The 15,913-nt window shown below is 50.4% G+C and overlaps 2 protein-coding genes across 11 annotated transcripts in view; one reads left to right on the forward strand and one right to left on the reverse strand.

Moving 5' to 3' along the window:
• LOC135243879 (RNA binding protein fox-1 homolog 3-like) overlaps window positions 1-3,047 on the forward strand; it is an 83,307-nt gene extending 80,260 nt beyond the window's left edge. For 8 of the 9 annotated variants that reach the window (XM_064315993.1, XM_064315995.1, XM_064315996.1 and 5 more), the window contains one exon: window positions 2,089-3,047. Coding sequence is in view for 2 of the 9 variants with exons in the window: in XM_064315989.1 (XP_064172059.1) it covers window positions 2,089-2,115 (27 nt within the window). In the remaining 7 variants the exon portion in view is untranslated. The remainder of the gene's footprint in view (window positions 1-2,088) is intronic. The other variant, XM_064315990.1, reaches the window with a different exon arrangement.
• Window positions 3,048-6,069: 3,022 nt separating this feature from the next.
• engase (endo-beta-N-acetylglucosaminidase) lies at window positions 6,070-15,563 on the reverse strand. 2 transcript variants are annotated; one of them, XR_010326826.1, is made up of 15 exons: window positions 15,365-15,563; window positions 14,739-14,818; window positions 13,819-14,020; window positions 13,258-13,406; window positions 12,512-12,666; window positions 11,601-11,749; window positions 10,817-10,988; window positions 10,610-10,713; window positions 9,938-10,049; window positions 8,616-8,800; window positions 8,280-8,422; window positions 7,704-7,803; window positions 7,431-7,542; window positions 6,362-6,894; window positions 6,070-6,327 (listed from the first exon to the last, which is right to left on the reverse strand). XR_010326826.1 is itself a non-coding variant. In XM_064315987.1 (14 exons), exons 1-14 carry the CDS (start codon window positions 15,466-15,468, stop codon window positions 6,496-6,498), a joined length of 2,166 nt encoding a protein of 721 aa, XP_064172057.1. In that variant the 5' UTR covers window positions 15,469-15,563; the 3' UTR covers window positions 6,070-6,495. The 2 variants fall into 2 exon arrangements, 1 of the variants encoding a protein (XP_064172057.1); XM_064315987.1 differs by having other exon boundaries at window positions 6,070-6,894.
• Between the last annotated feature and the right edge of the window lie 350 nt (window positions 15,564-15,913).

Here is a 15,913-nt window from a genome sequence, read left to right on the forward strand (position 1 = left end):
TTAACACTTTCATATTTAAAATTAAATAAAAACAACTAAAAGATTTTTTACATCAATCATTCATTTACATACATGTGCATTTATGTGTGATTTATTTATGTGTAATCAGTATATTTATCAGTAAAATATTAAACAAGTCCTTGCGAGTGTGTTTGTGCATGTCTGGGGTGGGCAGTGTAAATTCAGCTAACAGGTGTGGGTGGGTATTTGCATTGTTCTCCAGATCTTATTTGTGGATCAGCGATCAGATGTCCTGAGACTTGAGTTATTTTTATGCTCTTGTTTTATCACAGCAGCACAACAGCCTTTGCATTGTGGGCACTCTGCAGTCTGTCAGGGTCTTAACCTGTCAGCATCTTACCTGTCAGGGTCCTACCTGTCAGCGTCTTACCTGTCAGAGTCTTACCTGTCAGCGTCTTACCTGTCAGCATCTTACCTGTCAGGGTCTTACCTGTCAGCATCTTACCTGTCAGGGTCTTACCTGTCAGCATCTTGTCAGGGTCTTACCTGTCAGGGTATCGTAGATTAATGTAACTGGAGAGGAGGAACAGGTTAGGGCTGGGGGCGTATGCTTCAGCATATGCTGGTGTCCACCTATGCACATGTGTGATTGACAGGACAGTCAGCTCCACTGTCATGGCTGAAGATCAATATTCTGCTATGCAGTCCCTTTATTTTACATTCCCTTTAACATAGCAAACCGCCTGGAATAAGAAAGCTCAGCTCAGGGGATGTCTGAAATGCAGTAGCTGTCTCATTTAGATCGGTTTAGATTCCGTCTCCTGCAGCTCCCTACAATTGACGCCAAACCATCCAACTGTCCGTTCAAATGTGACCCTAATTCGGTAACTGCGGATGATTACCGTTCCCGGAGCTTTGAACCGAAACGCCGCACTGGCTACACTTTGGTTTGAATTCTCTGGTTGAAATGTGACGATAAGAACGAGAGATAAAAAGACGAATGCATTTCGGGCATCTAAACGAATCTTGGATCTCCAAACCCGTTACCCCCCCTGGCTGCCGGAGGGAGCCTGTGACTGAGGGCCAGTGCGGTTGGCTCTGGCGCCAGTGTGCGGTTCTGGCACCGGTGTGCGGTTCTGGCGCTGGTGTGCGGTTCTGGCGCCGGTGTGCGGTTCTGGCGCCGGTGTGCGGTTCTGGGCCGCGGTCCAGTCCAGAACAGATCTGCACCCCTCCTTCCTCCTCACACAGCGCCTCTCTGCAGCTCGGTCCTTCCTGTTGGACCCAATCTGAGGTCACACACACCAGATTTAGTCTTTTTTGTTCTTGTGAAAACATTTTTTTTGATTGCTCACCAGAAAGGTTTTTGTTTTAAATAAAGGACTAGCTGTGCAGGATGAATTTGTTATTCTCTATACACTCAGCCTGCTTTCTACAAGATATAATGTTTAGAAATGTAATTATTTCAAAGCACCTGGTAGTGTTTACAGATTAGTTGTCATAGTACTGTACATATTATCCTAACAACCTCCTGACCTTGGTTTTTTAGACATGCAATTTTGTTAAAACTGGTCATTTAATTCCCTGTTTCTAGGTAAGGAGGTCGGCAGGAAATTACAAATTAGTTATTATTGCCATTGCAGCAGCCTTTATATTTGAAAGTTCGGTACCGAAAATATATGATTCATACAAATACATGTATATGTGCAATATATATCAATATATTGCCAGGTATCATTTCCATACATATTTACAAGTACAAGTTAATACCCATTTCAGCCCAGAGTTATCCGCTTCTCCTGCAGTAATCTCCATTCTCCTGTAGCGAGATCCATTCTCCTGCAGCAAGATCCATTCTCCTGCAGCAAGATCCATTCTCCTGCAGCAAGATCCATTCTCCTGTAGCGAGATCCATTCTCCTGCAGCGAGATCCATTCTCCTGCAGCAAGATCCATTCTCCTGCAGCAAGATCCATTCTCCTGTAGCGAGATCCATTCTCCTGTAGCGAGATCCATTTTCCTGTAGCGAGATCCATTCTCTCCCATCCGTTATCATTCCCGCCCATGCATCTGATGATCTTTGATTCCGGAGGCCATTTTACAAACGTCTGCCGTTTTTCTGTATTTTCAGCAGTTAAAAGAAGGAGCGCTGTACTGACTAACAGTGGACACCACAGAAGAAGAAGACTTGGGGAGCGGGGTGGGCGGGGGGGGGGGCAACACAAATGAGAAATGAATGAGACCGAAAACAGCGTCTAAAAAACTGAGGAACGGAATCCTCCTCTCACGGCTGACAGAGAGCATGTGGCACGTCACCATGGCAACAGCATCGCCAGGCATGAGGGGCGGAGCCAAAGGACCGCCCTCCCGGCCGGATGGAAGAGAGCGTCCGTCATCACAAGACATTTTTATTTTTCTACAGTCCTATGATTTCACACAGTAAAAAAAAATAAAGAAGTATGCACATATATATACAGTATAACTTTATAATTTATTTTGGTATGGGAACATGGGGTAAATGGATGTGGGAGATTTCACAGGGCCACATAGTACTTCCTAGGTCAGCTTCCTGGGGACAGGAAGAACACACTGACGGGGTGTTTACCTCAACCAACCCTGATGTGTGGCCCAGGACCCTGTTTCAGCCCGGTTTCTGCTAATCCCGCCCCCTCTAGCACAAACGTTTGATTGACAGGTGAGCAGACCATCCCAAACATAGAGGGCCTCATTCTTCTGTGTGGGAGTTTGCTTCTAAACATATACCTCTCCGTCTCTCCCAAAGCACTCAATTACGCTCCCCCATGTAAACATATACACATGCTGTACTCTCTCTGCCAAACCCTAAAAAAAAGAGTCCTTTCTTTCTTTTTTCTTAACCTGTTTATGCAAATCTTTCTATTTAAAGTTAAATAACGAAAATAAATGTATGCACTGAAAGATGTCAACTTGTTCTCTTAATGAACTGCCTTTGTTTTGTTTCTCTATGCTTTGAATGCATTCCAGTACTATTTATTACTGTGTACTATGATTGTTGTAATTACTATATTGTTACTCATATTGATAATAAAGATGTCTCTTTTCGGTGAGAAACAGTCATTTCATTGGTCTAAACGACGCAATACAGGGAAAGGGCTGAACAGTGAGGCTGTGGGCCCACCCCCCCGAGACGCTGACCCATCCCTGTTGTGCCTCTCCCGTAACGTGAGCGTTGTTCCCAGATAATGTGAGGGTATCTTCTGGTCTTACTGGCAACATTTCTAGACTAAAATGTATGTTTGAAAACACAACAGCGCCTCCCAGTGACTGGCCTAGTGTAATACAGCATTTTCCTGTAGTACATGTCAGTTTGCCTATAGTTTATACAGGGGGCAAAGCTCTGTGGCCCTTTCCTGTGAGGGCAGAGCAACCCTGGAGAGAGGCTGCTGGGGGCTTAGCCCTTTGAGGTTTTTTGAAATTGTTTTATTTTTTTTTTTTAATTTTAAGTCATTGTTCTAGAACACTTTCAGGTACCAGCAGTGATTGTGACATCAGCATTAGAATGTTGGGTTAAGAACCTTCCAATCACATATTTGTGATGTCACACCTGACAGGGGTTAAAGGGATGGGAGTTCGCGGGAGGATGCTGAACGGACGGGGGGGGGGCTGAATTCCAGTGGCAGTGAGGTGTTCCCGTTGTCCAGATGAGAAGAGGGTACGAGGGCTTGTAGAAGCGTGGGAGAGAGAGACCCCACAGGACTGGCGGGTCGCTGCGGTGGGGTCAGAGCAGCTGGGCGGGACAGCGAGGGCTCCACCAGGTCCCCCAGCGGAGATGGCCCGGGACAGGGACTGCCGCTTCGCCCTGCGGGGACCCCTACCTGGGAGGAACAGGTGTCCTGTCACCCGCTTCACCTGGCTGAGGTAATGACAGCATGTTTGGTTGTACTCCCCACCCCCCACCCCCACCCAGGTGAAGACAACCCTATTTTTATTTATCCTGCACAAAACCAGTTTTGTTTGGATGGGAATAAGAGATCTTAATTATACTTCACGCCACCTTTTTTTGTTTTTGTTGTTTGTTTGTTTAGGTATGCACAGGGCAGGATGGGGCCAATAATATCATGCAAACTGAGCTTTCCAGTGTTTAACAGTGACCTCGCTGCTCTTACCCGTTTAATTCTCTCGTTTAATACTCTTACGAAAGGCCTGACTAGTTAAGGGTGCCGTCCATGCCTTCAAGCTAAAGCTCTATGTTACTATAAATACATATCATGAGAAAGAAAAAAAAGAAGTGTACCTTTCTTTAAATGTTGTACGATGTGCTTATTAATAATGTATTAAGCATTTATAACCGCGTAGTAAACTAATGCGTTGCCCAACAGCTTCGTCAGAATGCCCAGATAATTTAAAGAGAGGACAGAGAGCGGTGTCCCGTCTGGGCGATCGCTCAACCACTTTTTTTTCGGAGATAAATTTTTGGGTATTAATGACCTGGCAGGCGGGGGAGGGGGGGGACCGAGAGTGCTGGCGGTAAGACTCCGGACTTTACCGCCGAGCCGCGTAGACAGGAGGCAGCAGCAGCCGCAGAACAGAGCGCTCGTTAGCAAAAAAAACCCGAAATGTTGAACAAACAGAACCCGCTGGACCAGGCCTGGAGATCACGCCGCTGAACGTGCTCGCTGAAGACCCTGGGGCAGTCGTCCCGTGGGGTGCGGCAGGGTTCCTGGCTGGAGTTCAAACCCAGCTCCCTCAGTCTGGCCCAGTAATCGCCCGCTGGGGTCGCTGTGAGGACTCGCTCCCGCTCCACCGCGGCTGCTGTTCGCCGAGCGCTGAGGCCCAAAATGGCCGCCGTGCTTCACCCTGTCGCTGGGTACAGGTCCAGCTTTGAAAACCCAAAGTGAGTGCTAGACGTATGTGGAGTTTGGAACAGCTAAATCAGGGATACTCAGCACTGCTGGTTTTCTTTTCTACCTGATAGTTAACTGATCGATTTAATATCACCGGTCGAGGTTTAACTGACCTGGCGTCCCAGGTTTAAATCAGTCCTGATTGGAGGGGAAGAATGAAACCCAGCAGCTCTACTGGCCTCCAGGGCCAGGTTTGGGTAGCCCTGGTGTAAATCCATCATCTATCATCAGTTTATATTGATTATTTATATAATCATCAATTTATATTGATGGCTCAAAATAAAAGACAGAACGGCTTCTCCGGCAAAGTCACTGCTCATTTAGAGTGGGTGTTGTGGTGAGAAAAGAAGAGAGATTTTCTTACATATTTGAAATGACTTTAATGATTTTCAGGTTTCTTGTTGAAAATCTTACACACAATGCATTTTATGGTCAGAAGGTATGATAGTCTCTTGCTCAGAGCTCATGTAGACTCCTGAATATCCAAATCTGGTATACCACTGTTTTTTGTTTGTTTGTTTTTTGTAAAATAACCTTCTCCCATTTAAGAGAGCTCATCCTCCCTCCTTTTCACTTACCCGTATAAATGCACCGAGCGCACTATGATTCCACCATTAACCCAAGGAAAACGTTTGGTCTGATGTACTGCACCAATAATGTCTATGTCTGTTTCTCCTCAGGTAGGATTTCAAAACATTTTGGCTTGTTAACAGGCAAGGCAAAGGTGTGTATGTGTGTGTGATTTCTGTCTGTTTCCTAGGAGTTGATAAACATCAGACCATCCTATATTTAACAAAATTTGCCACAGTGGATTTTCAGTTCTACAGAATCACAAGAACTGAGAGAACATCACATCACAGTGAGGTTGGTGGATTTTTGACTGTACAGTCAGGCAAAATCTAACTTTGGACAACTTCATCAGGAGCGTTCTGATGTCCATACTGCTTGGCTAGATCTGTCAGCAGCATGAAAAATGACAGTTTAACCAATCAGCTGGGTTTTTATTCCTGAGGCAGGATTCACAGTGACTACCGCCTGCCCGTCATACTTCCAAACGTACTGGAGAGCGCTTCTGTGCGAGAAGATATGGTTTCTTAAAAGTACAAAAGATTTAAAGCAATTTCTAGATAACTCTTGTCCACTGACTAATGTAAATTTTGGTGACATTTCATTCACTATTAAAAGTGTGAACAAAGACTTTTTTTTAAATTATTATTAAAAAAAGCTAGTGACCTGCATATTGTTTATTCATAAAAAAGCTTTTAAACACAAACATTTTAAGCAGCAGTTATGGTCAATTCAAAAGCACCACATTTAATCAGAGAACAGCCCAGGCTGCTCTTTAAACAGTCTGCCAGAGTCAGCACAAGAGGGGGGGGGCAATCACAGCCATAGCTAAACCCCTCCCTTCTGAGGCAGGACTGTCGCTAAACTCCTCCCCTTCTGGGACAGGACTATAGCTAAACTCCTCCCCTTCTGGGACAGGACTGTAGCTAAACTCCTCCCCTTCTGGGACAGGACTGCAGCTAAACTCCTCCCCTTCTGGGCAGGGCTGCAGCTAAACGCCTCCCCTTCTGGGTAATTGCTGTAGCCAAACCCCTCCCCTTCTGGGCGGGGCTGCAGCTAAACCCCTCCCCTTCTGGGCGGGGCTGCAGCTAAACCCCTCCCCCGCTGACGTAGCTGAGGACCTTGCGGCCCCAGTGCGACTCGGGCAGGGCGAAGCCCTCGAGGGTGACGGGCTCCACCACCAGCTCCAGCACGGTGGGGGCCTCGGGCACCGCCAGCTCACACACCCGGAACAGCGAGGAGTACGAGCGTCCAATCAGGGTGAGCGGGCCGGGGGGCGAGTGCGGCTCGGGCCCCCGCAGCCGGCGCCAGTGCAGGCGGAAGTGGCGCACCAGCTGCGCGGGGTAGCGCCAGCGCAGCGTGCCGTTCAGGTGCAGCCGGTCCTGGGTGCCCGGCCCGCGCCCCACGCCCCTCCGCCACAGGATGTCCGACAGGCAGATGTCTTCCACAGAGAGGGGGGGCACCGCCAGGCTCTCTGCATCCATCACCTGCGCAGCCGGAGAGACAAAGGACTGTCACCGCACCAGCTGCATCATGGGAAACGGGGATCTGATCTGCGCAGCAAGATGGGCAAAGGTAGGAGCCACATGGCAACAGTAACCGGGATTTCCATCCCTCAAACCCATGATGCTCTAGGCCTGATGGTGTGAGACACGGCCTCAACAAATAAGTGCCTGTCTGTTATTGTCCCGATATCACAAACTCTGCTAGTGGAGTTGGGTCCAGAGAGAAGGGGGCGGGGCTGAGTGTGGAGTCAGCTCTAGAGAGAAGGGGGCGGGGCGGAGTGTGGAGTCACCTCTAGAGAGAAGGGGGCGGGGCTGAGTGTGGAGTCAGCTCTAGAGAGAAGGGGGCGGGGCTGAGTGTGGAGTCAGCTCCAGAGAGAAGGGGGCGGGGCTGAGTGTGGAGTCTGCTCCAGAGAGAAGGGGGCGGGGCTGAGTGTGGAGTCAGCTCTAGAGAGAAGGGGGCGGGGCTGAGTGTGGAGTCGGCTCCAGAGAGAAGGGGGCGGGGCTGAAGCCTGTCTCACCATGATTTCGCCGATCCTGCAGCTGAAGGGGACGTCCTGGTCCCCCTCCTCCCGGCTCACGTTCACGCAGACGTCCCGCAGGGCACAGCCTTTCAGCTCCAACAGGAAGCACCTGCAGAGGGCCCCCTAGTGGTCAGACTCCAGACTACAGGTCCAGGCAGGTTCCCCTCAGCACACCCTGTGCTGTCCTCAGGCAGTAAGGATCCCCGCTGCGGCTGAATTACCCACAATCCTCCTCACCCAAGCCCCAAACGCAGCGCAGGTCAGTCCTACCTCACAGTCCAGCCGTCCGGCCTCCACACCCCGCAGTTCTCTGTGAAACGCCGAACCAGCTCATGGTCCCCCTCCAGAACCCTGGGCTGCACACTGGTGTCTAAAAACACACACACACACACACACATACACGCACACACACACACATGCACACACACATACAGACGCATACACACACGCATGTACGCGCACACACATACAGACGCATACACACACGCATGTACGCACACACGCATTCAGATGCATACACACACACACACACACGTTTACAGAAGCATGAAGACTGACTGGGACTGTGAGGGAGGGGGGTGACTGTGACTCGGGGGGGACTGTGAGAGAGGGGACTGTGACTCAGGGGGGTGACTGTGACTCAGGGGGGACTGTGAGAGTGGGGTGACTGTGACTCAGAGGAGACTGTGAGAGTGGGGTGACTGTGACTCAGGGGGGACTGTGACTGAGGGGGGGGACTGTGAGAGTGGGGTGACTGTGACTCAGGGGGGACTGTGAGAGAGGGGACTGTGACTGAGGGATGACTGTGACTCAGGGGGGACTGTGAGAGAGGGGACAGTGACTCACGCGGGACGTCCTGGACTCCCTCGTAGGAGCAGAGCGCTGCGTCGGTGGTCTTCAGCTCCAGCCCGACTGTGACTCCCTCAGAGGACTTGTAGATGAAGGAGACGAGCGTCCTGGAGGCCAGCGGAATGTGGACGGAGAATATCCTAGCAGCAGACACACCCGTCACTCAACATCTCAAATCCCTCCCACTTACCAACATGCACCCTTATTACTACAGGTATTTAAACCGTACAATACAGGGGCATACGTGTAACAGTCCACACTCAGAGTTCTCTATGAATCAGACCTGGGTCGAATCTGTACTTTGGACAGCGTGGGCGGGGCTAAGGGGCGTACCTGGCGCACACTTTGGACAGCGTGGGCGGGACCACGCCCTCCAGCAGCAGGGCGGAGCCGCCACCCCAGGCCTCGGCGGGGCAGCCGCGCGTCCTCAGGCTGCCCGACCCCTCCAGCGTCTCGCTCAGGTACAGCGGCTGCGGCTCCTGCGCGCTCAGGTTGAACCAGGAGGTGGCGCTCTCCGCCTGCGGGAGAGAAACACAGGGGCGCCAGGTGATGAGCAGGTGACTGGTCTAGGCGATGGGCAGGTGACTGGTCTAGGTGATGGGCAGGTGACTGGTCTAGGCGATGGGCAGGTGAATGGTCTAGGCGATGGGCAGGTGACTGGTCTAGGTGATGGGCAGGTGACTGGTCTAGGCGATGGGCAGGTGACTGGTCTAGGCGATGGGCAGGTGACTGGTCTAGGTGATGGGCAGGTGACTGGTCTAGGCGATGGGCAGGTGACTGGTCTAGGTGATGGGCAGGTGACTGGTCTAGGCGATGAGCCGGTGACTGGTCTAGGCGATGAGCAGGTGACTGGTCTAGGTGATGGGCAGGTGACTGGTCTAGGTGATGAGCAGGTGACTGGCCTAGGTGATGAGCAGGTGACTGGTCTAGGCGATGAGCAGGTGACTGGTCTAGGCGATGGGCAGGTGACTGGTCTAGGTGATAGGCAGGTGACTGGTCTAGGTGATGGGCAGGTGACTGGTCTAGGTGATGGGCAGGTGAATGGTCTAGGTGATGGGTCTAGGTGATGGGCAGGTGACGGGCAGGTGACTGGTCTAGGTGATGGGCAGGTGACTGGTCTAGGTGATGAGCAGGTGACTGGTCTAGGCGATGAGCAGGTGACTGGTCTAGGTGATGGGCAGGTGACTGGTCTAGGTGATGGCCAGGTGAATGGTCTAGGCGATGGGCAGGTGACTGGTCTAGGTGATGGGTCTAGGTGATGGGCAGGTGACTGGTCTAGGTGATGGGCAGGTGACTGGTCTAGGTGATGGCCAGGTGAATGGTCTAGGCGATGGGCAGGTGACTGGTCTAGGTGATGGCCAGGTGAATGGTCTAGGCGATGGGCAGGTGACTGGTCTAGGTGATGGCCAGGTGAATGGTCTAGGCGATGGGCAGGTGACTGGTCTAGGTGATGGGCAGGTGACTGGTCTAGGTGATGGGCAGGTGAATGGTCTAGGCGATGGGCAGGTGACTGGTCTAGGTGATGAGCAGGTGACTGGTCTAGGTGATGTTTACGTTTCTCATGGTAGGGTCATTATCACTGCTCTTCCTCTCAGCTGACTGACCGTATGTAACCTGAAAGACACGTCACTAAATGTCACCGTGGCGACGGTTACCTTCCCCTTCCAGAAGAAATTCTCGCCAAACCCCTGGCAGAAGGACGAGACGAAAGGGAGGTGGGAGGACGGGCGATGAACATACAGGAACTCAGACAGCAGGCTCCAGAACCTGCAAACAGGAAATGACATCACTGCGTTTCTGTTACTGCAGCACAAATCGAAACGGATCAGGTATGCTGTGAAACAAAAAATTAAATGGAAAACATTTCAAAACCAGCAGCTACACGATGCTCTGAGGAAGGCCAGCTGGGCCCACGTGCGTTAGCATTAGCATCTCACAGAGCCGGGTTTTAAAAATGATCCTAAGTACAGGCAGGGCTGGCGTCTGCCTCAGCCATTATCTTTAGGAATGCTGTCCCTTCCCCAGCATGGAGGAACTTCAGCAGCACACTTTACATACCGCAGGAACAATGTGCTCAGAATGCCTGCACAAAAAGAATCCAAGATGCAGCATAAATTCACAGCCTTCGGCTCCCTCTGGTGGCCGTCCTGTGCAATGTCACCGAGCAGTTTGTTGAGCAGGGTGGGTTGTTATTTAACTAGATCACGAGCAGATATTATTCCAGGAAGCGTGTGCCTCGCGGGTTAGCCACTGTCATGGCCAGAGCATGGAAACTAAAATGGCCTCCACCGCTGTGGCGCTGTGGCTTCAGCAGGACGAGTGCTCACCTGTCCTGGTTCACCCGGAACTCCTTCCTGTCCTTTGTCTCGTACACCCAGCCGGGCGCGAAGATGGCGGCAGAGAGCCTGTGCTTGCGAATGAGCTCCAGGGCCTAGGGGCGGAGCAGAGAGGGGTCACCACCCGAGCCCCACGCACTGGGGGGGGGGGGGCGAGGCGGGGGCAGGGGTATTCACGGACGGGACGCCCCCCCTCACCTTGTTGGTCTCAAACTTCCCCCCCACCACTTCCCCCCGGGCGAACACGTCCACGCCCACGTAGATGTCCCCCAGGCGGCCCTGAGCCTCGGGGTACGAGCCCATCCACTCCAGGCTCTGCTCCGTCCAGTTGTAGTTGGTGAAAATGCCGTCGCATGCCTGGAAAAACACTCTGCCGAACAGGGAGAGAGGAGTGGAGAGCAGGAGGACAGCAAGAGGAGAGAGGGAGGAGAGGAGTGGAGAGCAGGAGGAGAGAGGAGTGGAGAGCAGGAGGAGAGAGGAGTGGAGAGCAGGAGGACAGCAAGAGGAGAGAGGGAGGAGAGAGGAGTGGAGAGCAGGAGGACAGCAAGAGAGAGAGGAGGGAGAGTGAGAGCAGAGGAAGAGAGAGAGGAGGAGGACAGCAAGAGGAGAGAGGAGGGAGAGCGGAGGAGAGAGGAGTGAAGCAGGAGGACAGCAAGAGGAGAGAGGGGAGAGGAGTGAGCAGGAGGCAGCGGGAGGGAGGAGAGGAGAGCGAAGAGAGGAGGCAGGAGACAGCAGAGGAGAGGAGAGAGGAGTGGAGAGCAGGAGGAGAGAGGAGTGGTGCAAAGTTTAAATGTAGTCATATGCACTAGGGTTGTCATGGTGTCACAGTTTTGTGGGATATCAGTGTACGATTTGACGGTTACTGTACGGTTCACATTTCTAAAAAGCCAATTAAACTATGTCTCCATCTATTCAGCTTCCTCCTGCTTCCAGGGCAGGTGACCGAATTATTTCCTGAACACTTTTTTAAAGCGTCTCTTGCCTGTTCCTGTCGTTGAGCTCGTTCTGCCACCGGAGGTCGCCATTCTCCAGCACGCTGTCGTACCACAGCACCTGGCTCCTAGCCACGCGCTCGTGCATCTGGTCCGTCAGGTACCGCAGGAAAAGGGGCGTGTTCTTCACCGCGTTCGCCTAAACGGAGGGGGGCAGATGCCAAAAATGTAGCCCTACTGCCGTACGTTACCCTGAACCACGAGGACATGTCTCTGAGCTGCACTTCCTGTACTCTCCCCGTTTCTAAAGCAACCTTTCCTTTCAGCCTTTTCTTTATTCCAAACTGAGTGTCTGATCACAACTGCCGCTGCATTGCCTTTGACCAGTTCAAGAGGATGGCACTACCACACTCATCCTTCTTAACCCTGTAAAGAGCAGGTTTTTTTGGAATTTTAAATTTTAAATATTTTCTAAATCCAAAGTCACTGTTCTAGAACTCCGTTGCTGTCAGTCACCAGCAGTGATTGTGACATCAGCATTAGAATGTTAAGCTAAGAACATTGCAATCACACATTTGTGACATCACACCCTAAAGTGTTAAAGTGTTTCAGCCCCAATCAGACGCTGCTTCTTTTCTCTCTGCAGTCCACTGACTGAGCAAAGCAGCTGCAGCACCAAAGGACTGCGCAGTTACGCAGCTGGAGCAGGGAGAGCGCACGCAGACGCTACGCACTGCCTCACCCACAGGAGGTGCTCCTGCGCAGTGAGCAGGGGATGTCCAGCAGATGGAAACCCCCCTCCCTCTCTAAGAGGTACCACAGGCCACACAGAGGAAGGTGTTATAGTGCTGCTAGTGATAAAGAGGGTGGGTGTGGGCGTGGTCCAGCAGTCTCAGCACTGCAGCAGAATAGCAGTCAGGGGCTGTAAAGGGCCCCCAGGCTGGTCGATGAGACCACTCACGCTCAGCGGGTTCTCGATGTTGATGAGCCAGCCGTCGAACCCGTAGCAGTGCGCGATCTGAACCAGCTTATCCGCGGCGGTGCGGTAAGACTCCTCCTCCGCCAGGAACAGCTCGCACATCTTACCGCCGTCCGTCCACTCCGTGATGAAGGTTCCTGAAAAACCCATCAGTTCTCTTATTCTCCTCAAAGGGGAGCTCCTCGCTGAGTTTTTAATTTTACCTGTGGAAGAGTAGCTGTCGGGGTAGCCGGGGGAGAGAGAACATTCGGACGAGACGACCAGCATCCCAAGCGACTGTGTTAGCTCAGTCAACACCCCCTTTGCCCATTGTAGTTTTTCACAAATGAGAGAGTAAAGGCACACTTCATTATGTATGTATACCTCCACCAAATTCACACATTTAGCTGCCAATACTTCTGTGAAGAGACTGCTTTAGCCACTAAGAGAGACTTTATCAGTTACGCCTTGATCTGTTAAACGAGGTTACTGTTCAGCGGTGGAATTCCCCTTTAAATCAATCACACCATCTGATCAGATAACACTTTTCTGAAACCAATCAATCACCATCTCGCGTCAATCGCACTGCTCTGAAGCTACCCAGCCTGCATCTCCCGTCACACACACACCACTCTGAAATGAACCAATCACCTACCCCCATCAATCACACCGCTCTGCCAATGAACCAATCGGCAACTGCGATCATTCCCATACCCTCAGGCAGTGTGGCTCTGGGGCCCGGGGCTCACCGAGAACGAGGACGCCGTGCCTGTGGGCAGCGTTGGTCCAGACGACGGGCGGGATTGTCACCATGTTGTGGCTGAAGTAGTTGAAGATGTCGATGTACTGCCAGTGGTAGAAGGCGTACGGCGTCTCTGACTCCGCCCCTTGCACAAACCTGGGAGGGCGGGACTTATTCAGTTCCCTTCCCACAGCCGTGCTACGAAGGGTTGAGAGAGCCACAGGCCCCACAGCAGGGCAGAGCACTCAAACCCCACTTGCCTCAAGAGCGGTTAAGGCACCGTGTGCAAAGTGCGAGGTGGAATGAGGTGAAAACACAACCACTGCAGTCAACACAGGAAGGTCTGATGCCACGAAACAGCCTGCCACGGACGAGTAACCGGAGTTCAAAGATTCTGGAATCAGCACGGAAACTAGACGCGGTGACGGATTGATTCCGCACCACAGGAAAAACTGATGCGCCAGCGCAAACAGCAAGGGCACGTCCTCATGAGCCCTCTGGGGCGTTAAAGCAAGGACGAGAGTGTGCGCTACACCAGTAAATACAGCAACACGAACAGAGAGCACACCTGTCATCCAGGTATCCGCCCATCATGTCATGTGACACCAGGGTCTTGCGCTGGTCGCTGGTCAACGCAGGCTGGCGGCTGGCTAACGGCACCGTGGCCACGTTGAATGGGTGGGCCTCGCTCCGTTTCCATGACAGCAGCTCGTCCAACGACTTCAGGCTGTAGCTTACCGGCTCGGTGGTGTCCGTGTCATAATATTTGGCTGCGAGAGAAACATCGGCACTTATTAGCTTTCCCGATCATCTGTCAGAAAGGTTCATGTCATGTTCTGTTTTTGCTGAAAACTGGAAAGACCCCCGTTTTTAAAATGATGAACCCACTATCAAGCATAGTATGCCTATTAAAAAAAAAACTGGTTTCATGAAAGAAAAGAATGAATCCTAATGCAAGTCACAACAATGAAAAGTTACACAGTCTGACTGTTATTGTTATTTATTTATGTCTGCCCCGAAACAGTGTTTTTAAGCACGCACCACTGTTCTGTACCAGGGATGCAGCTATCTATTGCACTTTTTTATGTAAAAACAATACTGAATGATTTATTGACAGTGCTGTTTATATGGCGTTATGGATCTGAACAATATTCTGATAACCATTCCAGTCTCACAAACAACTGCTTCAACTGACTTTTCTTATTGGCTTTCATTGCCTGTTAGACGCCCACCCACCCCAAAACATTCAAACAATAACGGTGTTAAGAGAAGGGAACCTAGCTACTTATTTTGAACAGTCGCGATATTCCGATCATTTCCCCCAAAGCAATCATTAGCGCATTCAGTGGGGGATGCTTTGCGATTAATCACCATGACAAATTTCATATAGATTTTGTAAGAAATTAAATCGATGTCCATCAAGTCTTGGAGGAAGTTTTGCCGTTTTGGAGGAACTAATGCGTTAATAAGATTTGGATTGACATTTACCTGGCAGATGTGACGGTTCGTACTTCACAACTTCGTACACACTCCTCAAATCCATCGGCTGATCCAGACAGGACCTCCCACTGGAGAAACGACAGCATACGAAATAAAATCATTATTATACGACATCCGTTTAAGTGCTGTAACAATCAAGTATGGCACGATGCTGGTACACAACTGCGATTGTCAAATGTGCTTTCTAATTTCGCTGGTTCCTTAAAGTCAACTCCGTATTACACACGAGGGAGACAAATTGCTTGAATGAATTTGTACAAGAAGCGATATTGTTTTATCGTCAGTATCATAGGAGCTGATACTGAAGTTTACAGTGATTTGTTATCACAAACTTTTGTGACAAAGGCATCATGATGTTGAACCTAGGCTATGTGTTGAACATACAGTTGGATACTGTGCGCGTAAATTTAAATATGGTCTTTGTAGTGACTGCAGTAATATGGCATGCTTTTAAAACAAACCACATGTATATCTGATGTTACGCTTTTCTGGTGTTAAGACGTTAAGCACCAACACATTCTTCGTTTGTGAGCAAGCAAATCAACTGTCAGAAAAAAAGCAACTGCAGGCTAACAAACCAATAGCAGCCTACGCTAGCTTATCGCTGTATTTACCTGTCATTTTCTGTTTTCAGTCGCTTTCGGTCAGAGTTGACTTCGTCTCCCTCACTTTCCCCGCTTTTTCTTCGCGTGGCCTCATCTACCCTTTCATTCTCCATTTTAAGACTAGTGATGCAGATTTTTCAGAACCCAAAACTAAAAAAGGAAGAAAATGACTAGCTACCCTTGAACCACACTTCCTTTTTAACCAGGATTGGTCGCGTGTACGGTGATTCCATGACGTATGCTTTTAAACAGCCAATCGTTTCAGAGTTGGACTGATCAGTATTCGACGGCACTGTTCTCTTAGGCAAAAAATGAATTTTACCCGCAGTTTTTTCCATATTAGTTGAACGGCTTTCGCGCTAATTAATATAATATGAGTGTTAATTTTATATAACACCCAGTAAGACCATTCTGTGACCGGAGAATTTGCACGTAGTGTACACAGATTTCAGGGTAGTTGCTTTGTTCACTCAGGCTGCAGTAGGAGCCTTAGATTTAAATGCTTCCGCATCTCAATAGAAACTCTTGACACATTTCTACGTCTTACGGAGTAATTTG

Source organism: Anguilla rostrata, chromosome 17 (assembly GCF_018555375.3).
Source record: "Anguilla rostrata isolate EN2019 chromosome 17, ASM1855537v3, whole genome shotgun sequence".
Classification (NCBI taxonomy): domain Eukaryota; kingdom Metazoa; phylum Chordata; class Actinopteri; order Anguilliformes; family Anguillidae; genus Anguilla; species Anguilla rostrata.

Bases quoted from the DNA above. Each gene is read 5' to 3' on its own strand.
- engase (XM_064315987.1), bottom strand. From the start codon at position 15,468: ATGGAGAATGAAAGGGTAGATGAGGCCACGCGAAGAAAAAGCGGGGAA. The intron at 13,407-13,818 runs GTGTGCTCTCTG...CCGCCCTCCCAG, and splicing joins GGCGGATACCTGGATGACAG to GTTTGTGCAAGGGGCGGAGT. The intron at 10,050-10,609 runs GTGAGCACTCGT...TCCTGTTTGCAG, and splicing joins TTCCGGGTGAACCAGGACAG to GTTCTGGAGCCTGCTGTCTG.